The 21,663-nt window shown below is 36.3% G+C and overlaps 1 protein-coding gene across 1 annotated transcript in view; it reads right to left on the minus strand.

Annotated features, from left to right (window-relative positions):
- Positions 1–21,663, minus strand: part of LOC126176727 (neprilysin-4-like) — a 142,487-nt gene that overhangs the window by 21,053 nt on the left and 99,771 nt on the right. Inside the window, exons 12-17 of the mRNA XM_049923896.1 lie at positions 18,232–18,408; positions 13,148–13,248; positions 12,965–13,023; positions 12,585–12,636; positions 1,180–1,247; positions 619–767 (exon numbers count right to left, since the gene is read on the minus strand). Of these exons, the coding sequence (XP_049779853.1) occupies positions 619–767; positions 1,180–1,247; positions 12,585–12,636; positions 12,965–13,023; positions 13,148–13,248; positions 18,232–18,408 (606 nt within the window). The remainder of the gene's footprint in view (positions 1–618; positions 768–1,179; positions 1,248–12,584; positions 12,637–12,964; positions 13,024–13,147; positions 13,249–18,231; positions 18,409–21,663) is intronic.

Consider the following 21,663-nt stretch of genomic DNA (forward strand, 5'->3'; position numbering starts at 1 on the left):
TGCCGTAAGTTAAAGATCTGGTCCTGACAACCTCTAAGAGGTTCCCTCAAATATAATAATTAAGGAGTCTATCAAAATAAAGGTTTCAGAAAACTTAATAAACAGGGATGAGGTTTCAATTTAAATAATGCTTGGGGTCTGGCCATTACAGCCACTGTATATGGAAAATGCTAAGAACTTGGAGTTTCACAGAACATCTGTGCAAGCCACAAAAAAACAAAAGAGCATCAAAGGGAGTAGTTGGCTTCAGGAATTTTTTAAGACTGCACCAGCCATTGTGTCCCACACATCTAGAAAATGCTGACAGAATTTGTGCTTCCAAGAAACAAAAGAGCATCAAAGAGTGTAGTGGGCATCATGAATTGAACCTGGCTACACATAGCAGCATGAGGCCAACAGTAGTTCATAGTGACTGAAGTCCAGGCAGTCAGTACACACAACAGCAAAACTCACAGCACCTGAAGAAGATGGCTGTGTTGTTTACTGAAATAATGTGCCCTGGAAGCACCCCACATATCAGATTCTTTGTAAAGAAAAAGAGTTTCAAGATTATAAAGCTTCACACTACTGCAGAACTGCAGTAATGCAATTAATGGAAATGATTTCCTTCCCACGTACCCGAACGATGGTATGGAGCAAGTCATCTAGCTCAGGCACACGGTAGGCATCATACTGATCCATGAAGCACTGTGACTTTTTTATATATGTCTGTATTGTAGCCTCTGTCCACCATTGTGCAAGATTTCCATATTTATCACTCTGGCGACCTGCAGAATTAAATCATTTGAAGAAATTTAATAATTATTTCTAATTATTTAACCAGAATGTCTAATTTAGTCTGTTCTTATTGTAGAGTATCATTAGCATGCACCTTAAATTAGAGACTATGAACAAGTTATTGGTAATATTACTGCAAGATCAAGAATCTCCCAGGTACTTTTCATGAAGAAGAAAATTTTTCTCCACAGGTCTTTGTAGGTGCCAAGAAACAATTAACTTTGTATCTGTCACAGTTATCTCATACAAATAGTCAAGACCTTTACACAATCATAAATACATGTGGAATATTACATAAAATACTTATTATGCAATTATGAAATAAAAATGTTAATATCAGTGACTAGAAGCTAAACCAATATAAACATTAAGGACATCCTCTTAACGTACTGTGTAACTTACCAACATCATCAAAACCGTGTGTGATCTCATGTCCTATGACAACACCAATGCTTCCATAGTTCAGAGCTCTGTAAAAATAATTATTTATTGAGTTACATTTTTATGCAATTATATATAAGTAATTTAAATTGATTAGTTTCATTTGTTGTAAAATTAATATGAATTGTTAAGTTTCAGTTCTATATTTAGAAGGCAATGAGGGAAGTAAAGAACTACCTCAGTGTGCAGGTCATTTATCATGGATAAAAAATCAGAATGACACACTTCACTGATGACCTATCAGTTGTCACTGAAAGACAACAGGAGCTGAGTTGCGTTTTTAATTAAATGGAATGACTCCTAGCTTTGGATGGCTGAAACAATAAGTTTTAGAAAGTGGTGAAGTTTGGTGGGTGGTTATATGAACACCTGAGTGTTGGTATGGCGATTTAAATTTGCTACTTACTTCATTCATCTGAAGTATAAATATTTGAAGGAGGTAAAACTGCATTCCTCAAATGGTATCTTCAGTCGATTTTTGTGTCTAACATCATTTGAAGTCCTTACAGAAATAGTTGCATTTTTATAAAAACGAAGTTTTTTCCCCCCAAAAGAACCTGTCTACATATCAGTATGTTGCAAAAGAAATGCTGTGTCACGAACAATGGAAGTAAATGAAGGCTGGCAACCACTGGTAAACATTATGGAAACTGAACACATACCCAGCAACAACTTAGACCTAGTTTGTGTTTTGTGGCACATCCCCAGCTGTTATTAATGGAACAGGCAGACACATAAAAGCAGCTAACATTATTGTACATACAACAGCTTACTTACTCACAATCCCTCATCATAACAAAACCACTGATATGCAAGTGCAGATGTAGGTAACAGTAAGTAGCAGATTAAAAGTGGCTCCAGTAAACAAAACCATATTTTAAAAACTGAGCTTCCATTGTGTCTGGGAAGGAAGGCTTACAGTCAGTGTGTACTGCCAGTTTCTGTTCACGACAGTGAGCAATGTGGGCGTCAAATGCAAAAACCATTCAATACTTGAATATTACTCACCAGTGTGGGATCCGTACCAGATAAGGTTGATACAAGAGATAGAGAGGATCCAATGGAGAGTAGAACGCTTCATTACAGGATCATTTAGTAATCGCGAAAGCATTACGGAGATGATAGATAAACTCCAGTGGAAGACTCTGCAGGAGAGATGCTCAGTAGCTCAGTATGGGCTTTTGTTAAAGTTTTGAGAACATACCTTCACCGAGAAGTCAAACAGTATATTGCTCCCTCCTACGTATATCTCGCGAAGAGACCATGAGGATAAAATCAGAGAGATTAGAGCCCACACAGAGGCATACCGACAATCTTTCTTTCCATGAACATTACGAGACTGGAATAGAAGGGAGAACTGATAAAGGCACTCAAAGAACCCTCTGCCACACACCATCAGGTGGCTTGCGGAGTATGAATGTATATGTAGATGTAGATGTAGAGAGTCTCACTTTAATCTTTGGGGGGAAAATGAAAAAATCCTTGAGAAAGATGCAGGTTCTCTGAAAAGACCCCATACCCTCCTGACTATGTATCATTGGGAAAATAAATAATTGCTTTGCCCTTGCTTTGAATCCAATGAAAAGTATTGTTGTCAGTATTGTATAAAGGGATTTAGATCAATGCTTGTCAATAAATTATCTGATTGTGACACAGAACAGTGAGTTGACACCTGCCATGTGTTATTGGCATAATTTCTAAATACTGTGACTCACTAAAGAGTATTACACTCTCCAGTCCCCTTGAAATGGGCACCATGAAGCCCAGACTTTACAGAGCTCAACAGCTCATTATGTGGAAAAATTAAGTCCCACGCAGTTCAATATCAGTACAACATTAATGAATGAAGTGCAATTAATGAATAATTCCTAAAATGTGTTGAGGAATTCTTTCAAAGCATAGTTTCTGAGATGTTCAACAAGATATCGAGGAGGACATGTAGATGCATAGAACTCTGTGTATGGCGTAATGATGTCATACAGATCCACTGGATACATAGTTTTTATATGCAATTATTCTAATATACACTATTTTGACCTAGGAGTATGTTGACTTCCCAGACATGCCATATATCCCACAAAAAGGTATTTCATATTAAACATATTGCAGATGGAAGGGGTCACAAGATAACTATACTGGTTTCATACTAGATGGTGCTGCAATGGGTGGGAATGGGAACAGCTAATTTTTTAAATAGTAACCACATTTTAATTGCATATTGTGATTCTACACAAAAACTTTTATGGAACTGTACTCTTTTAAAAGTGGAGACCATCAGAATTGTCTTTACTAGACATTTGCACAAACAGACTTTGCAGATAATGTGGCTTTGATAAAGGCTACTAGTTTTTGACTGAATAAGCCTTTGTCTGCACACTACAGCAATTCACAACAACCTTATTAAGAACTTCCACAGAAAAATTGTTCTCTGGTTTCAGCCAAATGATTGTAGCTTTGTACAGCTTTGAAACACTTAGTGTGCATACGAAAACCACACATAGTTAAAAACTCTAGGTCTTTAACAAGATTATGTTATGTGAAGAATCTGTCATGAAATATCCCTGTGGCACACATTGGATAAAACTAATGCTGCCCATGTGCACTTTTGAAAAAGTACGGTTCTATAAATGTTTATGAACTTATTTTTCATGTAGGCTCATCATACCAAATTAAAATGGAGCATTCTGTTTTTCTTATCGTCTTTTCGCATACCACAGGGTAATGAAAAGAAGTGTCAGTCTAAAGTAAAATTATAATATCCAATAAAAAGTGGGACAACAATTTAAAAAAAAAATGAAGTTAACTTCTAAGATGAAGCTAATATGGTTACTTTGTGAACCTCTTCGCTGTCAACTAGATTTATGTTACACATTACTGCTATAGAATGTGTATTTATCAGGATTTTCTTCCAGAAAGATTGAAGTGGGACACCCCAATGACCTGGCAGATGAATCAATAATCATAAATAGCAGGTGCCCCTGAGTGTTCATGTATTCACACAATGTGCTCCATAAATTCCATAATAAAGGAGAATGCTATGTACACAGAGCAGCCACAGGTTGCACATTATTTGAATTATTTTGACCAGTTTCACTTACCAGATGTGAGCATCTTTAGATATTCATTCTCCCTGTGGCAACATTTTGTGCTGATGATTTTAGATTATAATGTAGTGGCACCAGGTCCAGGGCAGAGAATATTTTAGGACGCTCATGTCGAATGAGTGAACCCAGTGAAAATAAATCAAATAATACACAAGATACAAAGGAATTAAAAGACATTTGCTGCCGGTGGGCACTGATTTGTATCAACAGGGCAAGTCGAAAATTTATACCGGAGCAGGATTCAAATCTGGGTCTCCTGCTTATTATGCAGATGCACTGACCACTACACCTTCTGGACACAGTGGTCATCGCAACTGCATGGATTGCCATAGCACACCTCCCATTAGACCCAAATTCTCAACTTGTACCACATATATTTGATGTAGTGCCCCTGCTCATCAGCCTCTCTACTCACAGTATCTTGCCGATTCCTGCAAAAGTTAAAGCATTATGTGCATCTGCACTGAAGGGATCATCAGCCATCATCTCCATAATTATATATGTGGTTGTCAGTTCTTTTGGACATGCCCGAAACAGCTTAAACTCTTACAGGAATTGGCAAGATGCCAAGTGTAATGAGGGTAATGAGCAGGGGAACTACATCAGTAGTGTGTGGTATAAGTTGAAAATTTGGATCTTATAAGAGGCATGCTAGTGTAGTCCTTGAAGCTGTGTGTCCGGATGGCCTAGTGGTCAGCACATCTGCCTAGTAAGCAGGAGATCTGGGTTCAAATCCCAGTCCAGCACAAATTTTCAACTTGCCCCATTGGTTTAAATCAGTGCCCACTGGCAGCCAATGTCTTTGAGTCCTTTGTGTCTTGATCAATAGTGGCTGTAGGATTAAAAAGATGTCCGTTCTTTCAGAGTTGTGTGAAACAAAATACACCACATATAAAATAATGCACAAACTGTGGTTGAGGAAGGAAAATCCAACAAGTGACTGTTTCTGGTATTGTGTACATATAGATCATATCTCATGTTGAATTTTTCTAGATTTTCTCTAGTGTATGTCATAGAGTTACAGATGTGAAGGCTGTCATTATGCCAAGGTATTTAAAGTTGTCCACTGAGGAAGAGTATTTTAATGGTGTCAGTGCCTCATGTAGCTCTCTTTTCAGTGGACCTAATTGCAACTGCATTTATTTATTGAGGAGCCTGAGCATGCTGTTTGAGGCAGTGGGTGGAACACACAAACTTTCCTTTGTCTTGTGTTGTGTCTGTGAACAAAATAATATGACACATTAATTCCTATTCGATATACAAAAGGATAGTAATTTTATAAATATAGAACGATAGGAGAGCTAATATTTGTCAGTTTCTAAACAGTGGGCAACAGAGTTTCCACAAAATGCAATACCAACCTAACAAGACTTCAAATTGTATTATATATGACACTTTGTGAGTGTCCATGTCAGTTATAGTTAATAATATTTGCACTGCAAAATTCAAAGCTGCTCACTCTGTTATCTAGGTACTCAATGTGTGCCTGGCAGAGCAAATTTTTATTCAAATTTGATCTTGAGAATTCAAATGGGTCAGTTTCTTGTGTATTGGTTTTTCAAACATCAAACATACATTATTTAAATTTTGATAACAAACTGGATCTAATAATTACAATTTTTTAAAATACTGCATATTTTTAACTTATTTCTCCAATTAAAGATACAAATTACATTTTTTCTTGCATGAGATACTGTGAAATTGAAAAGTAGCAGTTTTTCAAAAGGTAAGCTGTCACAGACTTTTTAAAGCTCTGTAGTTCAGGAGGAGATTTTATACGTCTAGGTAATCTGTTGTATAGTTTTGTTCCTGCATGATTACACCTTTTTGGCATAGTGTGGTGTTACAATCATTATCATGTATGTCGCTGTCTGACCTGGTACTGCAATCTTGGACTCTTTTGTTTTGAGGAAAAGGTTTTCTTTTCTCAGTATACTTTTTTTGACATGCATGACTACTTCCAGTATATAAATGCAGGAAAGGGGTAAGATCTTTAGATCTTTAAAGAAAGGTTTGCATGGTTTTCTGCTGCTCACTTGTTTCATTATTCTTATAATTGCCTTTCTTTCCTGAAAACTATTATGGCCTGGTGTACATTTTCCCAGAAAATGATACTGTACTTCAGTATTGAATGTACACAAGCAACATATACAGCCCTAACCATTTCTGCACTAGTACTGTTGCAAAGAATACTTACTACATGGCTGATTTTTGGTAGTTTTGAATTTAGGGGTGTGATATAAAGTGCTCCATTTAAGATTTTCCTGGATAAAAATCCCAAGAAATTTAGTTTCAATGATAGCACTAATGATTTGTTTATTTACACAAATTAGGGTTGCGCTGCATTTTTATTTTGATCTGTGTGGAAATTCTAGAGTACCGTTTTTTGGGGATTAACTATTTACCTGTTTCTGGTAAACTAATCAGACACTTCTTTTGTAATGTCTTGTTCAGATGCACTGATATTTTCTTCTATATTTCCTTCAATCAACAGACTAGTGTCATCTGCAAACAGTACAGGTTCAGAATCCCTAACATGTGATGGGAAATCATTAATGTATACCAAAAAAAGAAGGGGACCAAAAGTAGAGCCCCGTGGAACACCATGACTTAGTCCACATGGTTCTGAAAGATGTACCTGAACTTCATTTCCTTCTATGAACTTAATTTCAGTTGCCTGAGAACAATATTCCAAATGTGATTTAATCCACTGATTTGGTACGCCAGTTACACCATACCATTCAAGCTTCCTCGGGAGCACACAATGATCAATCACACGAAAAGCTTTTGTTATGGCCAGGAATAAACCTCAGATATTTCTGTGGTTGTCCACTGCATTTAAGACATAGTTTATCAGGTTGAAAGTGGCTGTTTCAGTCGATCGCTGTGGTCTGAAGCCTTGTTTACATCCATAAATAATATTATTCTAGTTGAAGAATGTAGTTAGTTGTAAGAGGAAAACTTTTTCAAAAATTTTCAGAAACCCTGACAGTAGAGACACAGGCCTATAGTTACCCATACATTGCTAATCACCTTTTTTTATATAAGATATTACTTTTGCCATTTTCAGTTGCTGTGGGAAGACACCACACGATAAAGAAGAATTGCATGTGTCTAATTAAGGAGAGAGTATTTGTCTTGCTGTTATTTTCATAATATAATCTGGAATATCATCAATACCAGTTGAATAATTACTTTTCAGTGAGTTAATGGTATTTAGGAGCTCACTTCTACACCAACTTAGATAACTGCAGAGTTGACATAATAAACCTACACCTCTCTGATCATCTTTGCCAGACAAAGGAAATACTGAATATGTATGATTCACAAAGTACATATGATTGAAATAAGATGTACAAATGAAAAATGTTTAGAGAAGTTGGGGTCCGCACTGCAGTATGAGACATAAAATGACATATATTGTGCAGAAAATGTTGCAGACAAATGGAATAACTTTTATAACACTTTCTTTGCCCATTTCAGTGTAACATGCACAGTTACTTTCAAAAAGAAATATACTCAAAACCATATAAGACTTCCTTCAGAAGTAAAACAGCTGAAGAAGAAAATGTTTATTGCTTGGAAATTATATAAAGAGTTCCAGGACACATCAACTGGAGACAACTGCCAAACATGTCGAAAAGCCTATAAACAAGCACTGTATGTATACACAAAGGAAACTATACAACAAAAAATTGCTACCTCAGATAACATAAGCAAATCAGTATGGAACTGTGTAAATGAGAGAATCAGCAGAAAACCAAAGACTAGTGTCAACAATATCCAACTAACGACTGATAATGTAAATATTTCAGATCCATATATGATCAACAATGTTTTAAATACCCCCTTTATAAATTCAGGTAACATGTGTGTAACCTCTGACACTGATGACTACAGAACTCCTTACCAGGTACAAAAATCAGTGTTTATGTATGAAACAGATACAACTGTAGTAGAGGGAATAATAAATAAAATGCAAAACAAATTCTCTACGGGATGGGAAGAAATTTTCTCCACTATATTAAAATGATGCAAACATTCACTCATACATGTTCTGGTCCACCTCTTCAATGAAAGTTTGAATAAAGATGTGTTTCCATCTGAATTAAAATATACAATAGTCAAGTAACTGCACGAAAAAGGTAGTATCGACAAAGTCGAAAACTACCGCCCCATTAGATTAATTCCAATCCTAAGCAAAGTATTAGAAAAGATTATTTCACTATGGTTATAAAACTTTCTTGTCAAAGAAAAAGTGCTACGAGAAACCCAACATGGTTTTAGGAAAGGCTGTTCAACATCATCTGCCATATGTGATGTAGTAGATACGATACTTATGAAATTAGATGAAAAAGAAAGGGTGGCATGTTTGTTCCTAGATTTATTGCATGCATTCGACACAATATCTCATGAGCTGCTACTTGAGAAACTGGAAACTTATGGTATTAGAGGAATAGCCAAAAGTCTCATGGAGGCATACCTACAAGACAGGTATCAGGTAATGCAAGTCACACACAAAGTTGGCATGTTATTAAGAAGTACAGCTCCAGTCCAGCTATAGTAAAGTATGGTGTGCCCCAAGGGTCAGTTCTGAGTCCTTTATTGTTCATACTATATGTTAACGATCTGCCCACAGAGCGCAACAACAAGATACTTAACTATGCGGATGACACATCCATTGTTAACTGGGGAACCAACGAGAATGATTTGGCCCAAAATTGTTCTGATGTCTTATTTGTATTGAAGAACTACATCCAAAACAATCACTTAAGCTTAAACATCAATAAAACAAATCTAATGGAATTTCAAATCCACCACAAACAAGATTAAATGCAATGGAGTGTTGTGTCTGATGATGGTTCAGAAATAAAATTGAAAGATAAAACTTCCTTCCTTGGCATAATGTTAGATCAGCATCTCTCTTGAGAGCATCATATTGATTTCTTATGCCAAAAACTTAACAAATCAATTTATGCAATGTGGACAATGTCACAATTTCTTAAATATGAGCAAATGAGTATAATCTACAATGCTTTAGTGTATCCATACCTCACATATGGAATTGAAGTATGGAGATGTGCTGCTGCCAAGCACGTAAATAGGGTATTCATCTTTCAAAACAAGGCAGTTAGGATCGTGTGTAAGCTTAGATATAATGAGTCTTGTAAAGCAATTTTTAAAATTAAGAAACTACTAACACTCCCATCACTATATATTTATAAAACTGTTCAGCTGATGCTAAAATACAAGCAGTACAATCATCTAAATGGAGAAGTGCACATGTACAATACCAGGAAGGACGATAATTATCACCTGGAAAGAAATAATACAAAAAGTGCAGACAAGAACCCCTATTAGATGGGGATCAAATTATATAACAAACAACCAAAAAAAATTAAATAGCTTAAGTGGAAGCTGCCTTGAAATTGCCTTGAAGGAGTTCCTCAGCAATAAGTGTTTTTATAGTACAAGAATACTTGCATTTGTATAAATAGTATTTACATGTACAAAAAATAACAACATAACTTTTTATCTGTCAGACCTATTGCATATAATTGTTTCCCACAATGTTATAAGGGTAAATGATCAATATGTAAACTATCCAAAACAAATCCTTGTATTTGTCCATGGAGAATAAATAAATAAATAAATTTCAATAGATGAAAGTTCTTTCCATGTCATATTAGGTGGATTTCCAAATTTTTCCTTCACTAATTTTCCAGAAACAGTTGCATAATAAGAACTGAAGATGTTTGCAACTGCCCTAGGGTCAGTAACAGTCTTGCCGTTGTGTGATATCACAATATTTTTGTGAGCTGTCTTCCCCGTAAGATCCTGCAGAGCCTTCCACATGGACTTAGTTTTATTGGATGACTTCATAATATATTTGTCATTTTCCTTAATTTTTGCCTCTTTTATGACATGTTTAAAAACTAGCTTGTATTTTTTGAAATAACTAAGAAATTCTGGACTGCTGTCAGTTTTTGACAGCAGAAAAAGTTCCCACTTCCTTTTACGAGATACTCTAATGCCTGATGTATTCCAGTTTTTGAATCTATCTGTGCTTCTGGAAATCACTTTCTTTCATGTAAAAGCTATGTCAAAGTTATACTTGAAAATGTTCAAAAAATTTTCCATCTTTTCATTGGTAACAGAGGTATCATATACTTCTCTCCAAGATTGTTCGCTGATTAGATACTGGAAGTATTCAATATTTTTCTGACTATAAATCCTTTTATGGATAATATTCTGTACACTGGACAAAATGTGATTTACAGGTATGTTTAGTAATCACGGAAGGTGGTCACTATAGCCAGTATCAAAGTTTTCTGATGTACACTTGTCCATGTTCATACATACCTAATCAAGGAAAGTGACACTAGTTTTTGTTATATGTGTTGGAGAACTAACAGTCAGACAAATATCGTAGGTTTTTATAATATTTAAGAAACTTTTCCAGTGAAGGCTATGGCTCAGAAAGTCTGCACAGTACCACTGTTTTCCCAGTTATCTTGAGTTTGCCTAAAGCAAGGTCCAGTTTTTTGAAAAAAAACTTGTGTTGCTAACAGGAGATATATAGACACATAAAATCATAGTTTTTTCAGACATTAACTAAACAGCTGAGATTTCAAAGTCTCTTTCACCATAGTTTGCAAACAGAGACTGTACTCTTATAATCTACATTATGTTTTACATATACACAAGCTCCCCCACATTTTGATTCCATTCTATAAAAGCAGTTTGCAAAGTTAAAAATGCAGTACTTTTTAGGATTGAAAATACTCATGTTGTAACCAGTGCTCACAAAACATGAAACTGAAACATCTTTCCATTCACTATTAAGGAGTATATTTATTTCATCCACTTTGTTTGTTAATGACTGCACATTCTGGTGCACAATCTTCAGTGTGTATTTGCAATTTCATTCTGCTTCACATTTTTTGTGATACATCTACTTCCCTGAAAAATGTCTTTTTATAAGCCATTCTATCTTTATGACCCATTCGTCCAAGGTACTTTGGACTGCTTCTATACTATGCCTGTTGTAACTCAAATTTGCTAAATGACCGGTTTTCAACCAAAAATTGTTTTCCACTGTGATTTAAATGAAGGCCATAGCTGGTATGCATGGATCTGTGTAACGTGCTTACATTTATTAAGCTCACATACAGAAATGTTTTGCATGCTTCATCTATCTCTTTATTTACTCTTCCTATTAATTTATTTACACATGACCAAGGAGGTAGGTCACATCCGTGTGGTTGATTTACAACAGCGACATTTGTGTTGCCTAATTTGGATAGCACACTTTCAAGAACAGTGATGAGTTCACTACCTTTATCTCTAGCAATATCATTTGCACCTGCACAAATTATGACACAGTCTTTTGATTCAAGGTTTTCACACAATTTCAGCACTGTTTTTGTCACTTCTACAATGTCTGCTCCTGGTTTGACAAAGGCATGGACACTTGCATTAGTATTTGTATGTGCCACCTTTTCCGCTATCTAATGTCCATGATTATCGGCAAAAATTAACACTTCTCATTCTTTCCTGCACACTTGAGGCCAGTCAACTGATTTTTTAATCACATTACTTGTTTATGACGCGAAATGTGCAAAAAATTTACAGATAACTGTTGTTGCTGTTTGTAATTATTATCTGGACTCATATTTCTGAGTAACATTGTTTGCAGAATCACGTTTGTCATTTTAGCTATATAATGTGAATGTAAAATGACTTATTCTCCGTCATTATGATTTATTGTGCAAATAATCCATGGAACTTGAAACTAACATGTGAGTCTGCAGTATGCTTAGATTCAACTAGTTTGCTGAAATGAAGTTGCTAAGAATGAACAAATTTCAATAGAATTCTCCTCAAAGAATTTAAAATGCCAGATTCCTAAAATTCAGAAAATCTTTTAAGACCACTCCAAACAAAGATGTGCCACAGCATTACAAATAGGCCTTAAAAGAAGACAGGTGTGTAATAGAAGATGAGACTAATGTGTGCAAAACTGCAGTGATATTGTAGCAATTACAGAAAACTTGAAAGACTCTCAAGGACTTTCAGGACATTATGTGTACATAACACATTGCAAGTACTATGAGCTATTACACAGCAAAGTTCCTGTTACCTTTTTATTATTGGCCATTATGAAGTGCCTCGATTCTATTTGTAAAATTCTGTAAAAGGAACCAAAATATTACATTCAAAGCTATCATAAGCAATACATTTTATTAACTATTTACTTACTCAATTCTGCCTTTGCTGAAAAACGGTTGCTGTAATATTCCTGCGGGAAAAACTAGAAGAAAAAAATTGAAATCTCACATCAATTATTTGCTGTAAATAGTGCAGCTGCAACACAAAAATTTTACAAAAACACTATTTACTTTAGAGTTTCTAATAAAGCTATTTTATTGGATATATAATAATTTATCTATCCAATTAAATAATTTTTTCAATAATTGATTGTTTTCGTTGTTATAATAAAGCTATTTGATATTCAAATGTCACTTCATTGCAATGCATAGAACAAAATTTACATTCATAAATACAAAAAGCATGTGGCTCATAGAGTAAGTCTTACATTTGAAACTGCTATTATCAAAAGAGATTTTACAATTACTTACTGATAGAATTTGTTTGTGGGTTGTAATAAGCATTTACAACATCAGGGCTTGTGTGCCACCTGTTACACAAAAATATGACATTTATCAGAAAAGTTTTAGTTTCATGATAATAGACATGATATCCAGGTAATATCTTCATGCATGTAAATCCAACAAATTAATATGCAGTTTAAGTTTACATACTCTGTCCGATCTGTTGGTTTCCTCAATTTTGACATAATACGCCGCACCATGATGGTCTTACACCTAACAACATTCAGAAGGTGGTGTGGCCCAATTTCAACCTGAAACCAAACACCTCATCCACTTAAATACACCTGTATTACTTGATTTTAATATTTAGAGTTCATACAAAAGAACAGAAATGTACATTTAGCTGTAAAATGCCTTAAACATATAAATTCACTTTCAGGTATAAAATTAGAATGATCCTTGTTTGAATCCCATTTCACCTTCCTCTTATTCTTGACTTTAGTTTAATTTTGTTGATGGGTAGGTCCAAACTTTATAAGTTAACTCACCCCCACTCTCACCAGAGTGCAGAAGACATATAACTTCATCAACAACAAAAATGACCATTATGGTAAAATAAATAAACATGTCTTGATGATCTTGAAACATCATCAAATCTTGCATGGGTGAAGAAAAATAAGAAATTATGATTTTGTCAAGGCAGAAACTTTCAAAATATCATATACCCTGCGACAACCTATTTAGAAAACTGCAAAAAAGGTGTGTTCTGGCAGAACTATGAATATTCTTCAGCTACATGTGAACTACACTCCGAAGGGGTTGCACACAGAAAATTACACAAATAAGAGCTCACATGAAGGTGTAAAGCAGTAATAGAATGGAAGAAATCTGAATGTACCCTCTACCAACACTTCACAGTGATCTGTAAAATACTGATATAAATATAAAATGTCAGGAAAAAGTGAGATCTTCAACATTCCATTGTAAGTCATCTCCATAAATGGTACAAAATAATTTTTTAAAACTCACTAATTGTGGGAGTAAAATCTTACGTTATACTGACATCACTGATAATAATTAATTGAGTGTAGATACAGAAACAAAAAGGCTCCAAGATGCATAAAAAATTATTTAAAATAAAGCAAACACTTTGTTATGTCAAAATGAAACTGATTAGAGAACATATTTTGAAGATACAAAAAACTGCATAAAAGAACAACCATTAATTAGTGCCTACTATGCATGTTTTCAGGTATATCTAAAAATAGTCTCATATTCTGGAAAAACTCTCCAATGGCTTAAAGGATTTTCAGTTATGAAAAGAGAGCACCGTGAAACAACTTAATAAGTCATTATTAAAATAATAAAAATATAAACAAAAGCCAGGTCTAACTTTTTTGCAAACAGTAACCTAAGTCAAATATCTAATGTTACGGGGCACATTGTAGAGCATTTGAACAAACATGCAAAATGACATAAATCCAATAGTGACCTGCAATGCAGCTCATGTCCTGTATCACACAATATATGTGTAACTAATATCAACTTTTTTGCAAACAGTAACCTAAGTCAAATATCTAATGTTACGTGGCACATTGTAGTGCATGTGAACAAAATAACATAAATCCAAGAGTGACCAGCAATACAGCTCATATCCTATATCACACAGTGTATGTATAACTAATATCAAGTATTCTATGCTGATATGACAGGCAACAAATTGTCAGTAAGCATGAATTGACATGATCTGAGAGATTGTTTTAGTGTTGTCTTCAGTCCAAAGACTCGTTTGCTACAGCTCTCCATGCTTGTATCATCATGAGTAAGCCTCTTCATCTTCGCATGGCTACAGCAACCTACATCCATTTGAATCTACTTACTGTAGTCAAGACTTGACCTCCCTCTGCAATTCTTATCTCCCAAATGCTTCCTCTCATTACCAAACTGGCAATCCCTTGATGTGTCTGAATGTATCGTATCAGTCTATCTCTTCTTCTAGTCAAGCTGTGCCATAAATTTCCTATTTATCACCTCCTCATTAGTTTTCAATCTGTCCATCTAATTTTCAGTATTCTGCTGTGGCACCACAGTTCAGAAACCTCAACCCTCTTCTTGTGTGAACTGCTTAACATCCACATTTCACTGCCATGCAACACTACACTCCATACAAATACCTTCAGTAAAGATTTCTTAACACTTAAATCTCTATTTGATGTTAACAAATCTATTTTCTTCAGAATGATTTTCTTGCTATTGTCAGTCTACTTTTTACATTCTCTCTACTTCAGCCACTGTCAATTATTTTGCTGCCCAAGTAGCAAAACACAAAAACTATTATTAGCCTAGAAGTCTTGTGCATCCTGTCACAACACTTCACTAATTCCCAATAAATCTAACTTCAGTCTATTGACCTTTGATTTTAAATTCTCTAATCAACCTCTCCAACTGAGGAATCTAACATTACAAGCTCTGACCCATAAAATGCTAGTTCTGGTTCTCCTGATGACAACATCCTCCTGGCTAGTCTTCACTTGAAGATTCAAACTGGGGACTATTTTACCTCCAGAATATTTTACCCAATAGGATTCCTTCATCATTAGGCCACACATCACAGATACCCCTACAAGGTGGTTGTACTCACAGTATGGCTATCTGTACCATACAGGTGTGCAACCCACTCCACCTCAGTGAGGTCCATGGTTCTAATAATATTCAGTATTTTGTCATAGAAAACATGTTGCAATTCATCTGTCATGGCCTTAGTGTTTATGCAACCAACTGTGTGGTTAGGACTCCAAAAGCAGTGCCTCAAATGTTTGCAGGACAGAAAGTTTTCTAAAACATGAGCATAGTTAACACTACCCATCTCCCATAAAATTATACAGTTGCTATTAGTTCCTGACCTGGTCCTTTCTTCCTAAATTCACATTCCAACTCTTTAACATTTGTATTAGGTTTTCTTTTTTATACACATCATTTTCTGTTGTTGTCATTGTATATTTTTTGTTCAAACAATGGAAAATCCAGGATGAAATGTAATAACATTATGAAAAGAAAAGTTGCTACCCCCCATATATAAACCAGTACCATCCAGGACTGGAGCAACTGAATTACATTCTCGCCAGGGTTTTGACTACCACTTGTCGTGCCCTGAAATGAGAAATGCCTTGCCCACTATCCTTCCCACCCCTCCCAAAGTGGTATTCTCCTGTCCACCAAACCTACACAATATACTCGTCCATCCTTCCACAACCCCTTCTCCCAACCCGTACCTCATGGCTCATAGACCTAGACCCAAGACCTGTCCCTTATATCATCCCACCACCACCTACTCCAGTCCAGTCAAACATCACCTATCCCATCAAAGGCAGGGCTACTTGTGAAACCAGTCATGCGATACACAAGCTCAGCGCAACCACTTTGCTGTATTCTAAGTGGGCATGACAACCAACAGACTGTCTGTCTGCATGAATGGCCACCAACAATCTGTGGTCAAGAAACAAGTGGACCACCCTGTTGCTGAGCACACTGGCACATAGGCAAACTGCTGCAAATGGTGAAGGACGCTATATTATTGATGACTAAAGTGACTGTTATGGCTGGCCGGAAAGGCCGAGCGGTTCTAGGCGCTACAGTCTGGAACCGCGCGACCGCTACAGTCGCAGGTTCGAATCCTGCCTCGAGCATGGATGTGTGTGATGTCCTTAGGTTAGTTAGGTTTAAGTAGTTCTAAGTTCTCGGGAACTCATGACCTCAGAAGTTAAGTCCCATAGTGCTCAGAGCCATTTGAACCATTTTGTCAGTTATGTGTATCTGTTGAGCTTATTAAACTTATGGAAAAACACTACAGATTTATGCACCAACTCAGTACTTTTAGTCTATGTTTATCTTATCTCTAGCTCATTGACCTTATTCTATCTCTCAGGCTTTCACATCTCAGCTGTTCCTGGTATTTTTTCTTAATATCTCTTTCACATTGTCCTGTTATTTACTCACCTAGACTTGGGTTAATTCCTCAATTTCCAAGTGAGGTAGCACAATGATAACACATGGACTAGCACTCAGGTGGTCTAGGATTCAAACCTTCATCCAGCCATCCACATTTAGATTTTATGTGATTTCCTTAAATCACTTAAGGCAAATGCTGAGATGGTTCATTTTAAATGGAGAAGAGCAACTTCCTTTACCACATTTCTACATATCTGAGCTAGTGTTCCATCTCTGATGATATTGTCATTGAAAGGACATTTAACAGAAATTTATTTATTTATTTATTTTTGCCTTTAGGATCAAAACCTAGCATTTGTGTCACTTTTCATCAGTTTGTCTCACTTCCATTACATGGTAAGTAGAAGTATGGCTGTTTTTACTTGAGTATGGTCTCATTGAAACAACCATTCTGTTCACAATAATATGAGAAGGATAGGTTGCTATTCAGCATGTAGAGTTGGTGTTGAGTCACAGACACAATGAAAAAGAATGCAAGATATATTCAGCTATAAGACAAAGTCCTTCATCAGACACATAAAAAAACACAAATATTCACATGAGCACAACTCATGGTCACTGTTATCTCTGGGCACTAAGGCTTGACTGTATGTGTTTTTTCTATGTCTGATAGCTGAATATATCTGATACTCTTTTTCATTGTGCCTTTCTGTGGCTTAAGACCTCCTTTGTGTGGTAATTAGCGATGTATCCTTTCCATAGTGTTGTTATAACCATCCTAGATTTTACAGTGTTTCATTCTGTTTACAATTATTCCACACTGTGTGTTACTGACAAGGAACATCTTAGTAACAACTGGAACAAGACTGACAAATTTGCACATTTAAAAAACTAAGATTAAATTCTACAGTTTAAAATGGTTTCTTGTTCTTCAGTCTCTGTTCATATAGAACTCTGAGTGACTTTCCCTCAGATTCTTCATCTGTACATATTTTTTACCTACCTCATCCTCCTGAGAAAATATCTTCAGAATCCCAAAAATTTCAGATGTTAACAATATTTTTTTTTCCTTTGGGTATCTCACAGCCTTGCTCCATTTGTTTCCTTTTTTAGCAAACAGTAATTAAGACTTAATCTTATTTTAAATTTCTTTCATAGTAACATTCACAATAAATATTAAAAGCAAATTTAACTTCACAAAAAAATTACTAAACAGAGTGATCTTTTCAATAGGTGCTTTATACTTTATTATTGGATTTATTTTCTGTTTTGAAGTTTAAAGGAATTTTATTAATATCATTTAATTTTGTAAATTCAAATGCTTGCTACTAAATATTCTTACTAACTTCTGTGTAGAAATATTCCAGTGCTGTCTTGTTTGAAAACCAGTCTGGGTAACCAATAAGCTCTGTCATGGCATCAGCTTTCTCACTTGCTACCTTCCGTGTCTGTTTATCCATCCAGTCTACTTCACGCACTTGCAGCTTAAATGCCTCACGAATATTTGTAACCATCTCCAAAGCCTGGTTGTGCAAAAATTACAGTTATTTTTCCTTCCAAAACCAGTAATTCGCAATTCAGTAAAGGTGCCTCCTTCCGAGGCAGCCTCTCAATAAGAGTAAAATTAAAAATGTATCATGAATAATAACACAAATCCAAAATCAATATTTTGCAATTCAGTGAAGGTGTTTCAACTTAATGTAATACCCAATATGTGCTTTGAGTGACACTCCTACTGCTCATACAGTGACATTTAATTACATCAAATGCAATTTTTATCTGAGAGTATTAGTTTTGTGGAAAATACTTATTGGATTTTCATAAGAGGTTATTACAAACGTTTAGAAATTTACAAAGATACCTTTAGTGACAAGATATAGTCTACAGGAATAGCTGTCATGTCATGTATCAGCTGCACCATCAGATAAGAAGCTGGCACTGAATATTGTTGTTGTTGTTTGTGTGTGTGTGTGTGTGTGTGTGTGTGTGTGTGTGTGTGTGTGGAAGGGGGGGGGATGTGGATGTGGGGGCAGTTATTTGTGTTGAAAGTTATGCAGTTGCTAGTTTTGAATAATTTATTTTGCAGTACAGAAGACATGTCAACAATTGCAATGAACCATTACCTATAAGAGCAACAAAGAACTTTGACATTATTTTATATACATTACTGTTATACTCACTATAGTTTTCACATGTTCAACATGCAAAAATCTCATCCATGAATTCTTCAATAAAATAATAGCTCTTTTTCACTAGAAAGATAAAGAGCAATCTTTTCATTACACCGAGCTCAATGTTGAATATTTTTCTGTCATTTAGTTTATTGCAGATGTGTATCTCATGAATGCTGATATTTGGCCACAGAGTTTTAAATAGCATTGAGATATGTAACATCAAAAGCTACTGTCAACTGAAATAAAGCTATTTCTAATATACTCCTCATACAATATAATATTACACCAATTAAATAAGTGATTGTAAATGATTTGGTGTTCATGTTTTAAAGTTTATGTAATACTTTTTAATGTGCAATCATGATAAGAAAACCCAGTTTTAGTACATGTGTATGTTTTGGGTTAACAACAGCAAACTTTTTACGGAACAACACAAGCAACTTAATTGGACACCATATGCATTGGTGAAGGCTTTTAAAACCCGGAGAATACTCAGAAAGGAAAAGTGTATGAATCATAGTTCTTCAGCTACACCACACCTGGTCACTGTTGCTAGTCAGAGAGTTTCCTCTCTATGGCAGCTACTGTTATTGGCAGAGTCCCCACAGAGCTACTGCCCCCTCTCACAACCTCATGCCCCCCACCTGGGCCTGCAGAGCATTAGAGGAAGAGATAGCCAGGGAGTGCCGCTGTTGTAATCATCTTCAGTCCTGTGCGCATGACCACCTGTGCCATTGCAGGGTGCAGTTGGGACATTTCTTGTTGAACATGGGTGAAGGGTATGATGATATCCATCCCAGTCGGTACAATTTAGATGGTATATGTTGAGATGAGGTGGAGGTCGGCCATAATGAGAGTGACTGACGGTGACTGTTGACATTATGGGGCTAGAGTGTGTGCGTAGCAAACCAATGGGATAGGTAGCACCGGGATCTGCAGGATCGGTTGCAGGTCGTCATGATCTCCTGCAGACCGTGATGGAGGGGAATCCATCAGGCAAGAGCAGTGATGTGACTGCAGCTGTGTCCACATTGTTCAGAATTTTGTAACTATGGGAGAAATCTCAAGTGATAAATCCGTTTTCACATTGACATTCCTCACGCCGCCCCTCAACTGCGAGGAAATCATTGGCTAATGTGACGTGAATATTGTCCAGCAGAAAGTTCTGCACATCTACCTGGAACACAAAGGTGTTGTCAGTGTTCGAGGTGGGTGATGTGTTGTAGGGCTGAGAAGGGACTGGAGGAACCATGTCAATTGGAGCATTCTGTACATAATCGGTAAAGGTGATTTCTTGTAAGATCCAAACTAGTTTTTAGTGGTTGACTACCATAGTGGTAGACTTACCATGAAGCAATACCGTATGTTGAAAGTGTCAGTGCCTCATCTGATGACTCTACGAGGGCCAGTGTAAGGTAACTGCAGAGCAAAGCAGATGGTGTCATCCCGGAGCATGACATAGTCGCAGTCTGCTAGTTCCTTATGGATGAATATTTTCGGAGAACTGTGCATCTGTGGAAGTGGTGTCTGATTCATAGATTGTGATGCTTGACTCATGTGACAAGATTGGGGGGGGGGGGGGGGAGGGGTCTGAGGTCTCTGTTGGTGGTACTTTTTTCTCATTGACGTGGATTCGGATATGAGTACCTCACACCTTGAACTTTTTCCAGTGAAGAGCATCATACCTGCCATCCATTTCTGGACAGTGAATGACTCCTCTATTACCCTCTGCAGATCTTGCTGTATCAAATAAGTGCCCAAGAAATAAGGTACAGTTAGGGTTAGGCTATGTGTAGCAAAAAGTCTACAGGCAGAGTGGGCAACTTACTGTACAGGACTTCTGTAAGGGAGGCACAGAGATCATCTTCATAAGTGATGCATACATCTAATAGCACCCAAGATAATTCTTCCATTGTGCGACCACCTTGACTCATAAGGGCAGCTTTAAGTGTCCATTGCCATCATGCTTTGTGGATGGTAGCTCATTGTACAGTTACCTCATACACTTCAGAGGTTCCATAGTTTGTTAAATAGGACTGATTCAAACTTGATCAGTGGTTATAGAGATCAGGAGCCAAAACATGACATCCATGTGTCGACAGATTTTCATGTTTTTGTTTCTGTAGTAATGTCTTGAGCAGAATGGCTTCCACCTGATTGGTCATGTGGTCAATGACAGTGAGCATATGTAACAATAGCCTTTGGACTTAGGAAGATTCCCTATCAGGTCGAAATGAACATGTTGAAACTGACTGAGTGGTGGCTGTGTGTGACGAACCATTTCTCTGCACTGTAAGCCATGCACATAAATGTTCATATTCAGCAATCCTTGTTGACATTAGGCCATACACATTAGTCCGTGATGTGTCCTGTTGACAGGTGTATGCTGGGGTGTGACAGATAGTGGATTGGTCAAATATGATTTTCCTCATTGATGTGGGCAAATTTGACTTAGCAAAACATCACACCACACAATACTTGCTTGGTGGACCCAGGAATGGGACAATGTTCTGCATGTAAATTGGTTTTAGAATTGTGAAGGAGGCCCTAATTTGTCAGTCTTGCAACTGGGCCTCTGCTAATTTGTTTTAGTCAACATGTTTG

This window comes from Schistocerca cancellata, chromosome 3 (assembly GCF_023864275.1).
Source record: "Schistocerca cancellata isolate TAMUIC-IGC-003103 chromosome 3, iqSchCanc2.1, whole genome shotgun sequence".
Lineage (NCBI taxonomy): Eukaryota > Metazoa > Arthropoda > Insecta > Orthoptera > Acrididae > Schistocerca > Schistocerca cancellata.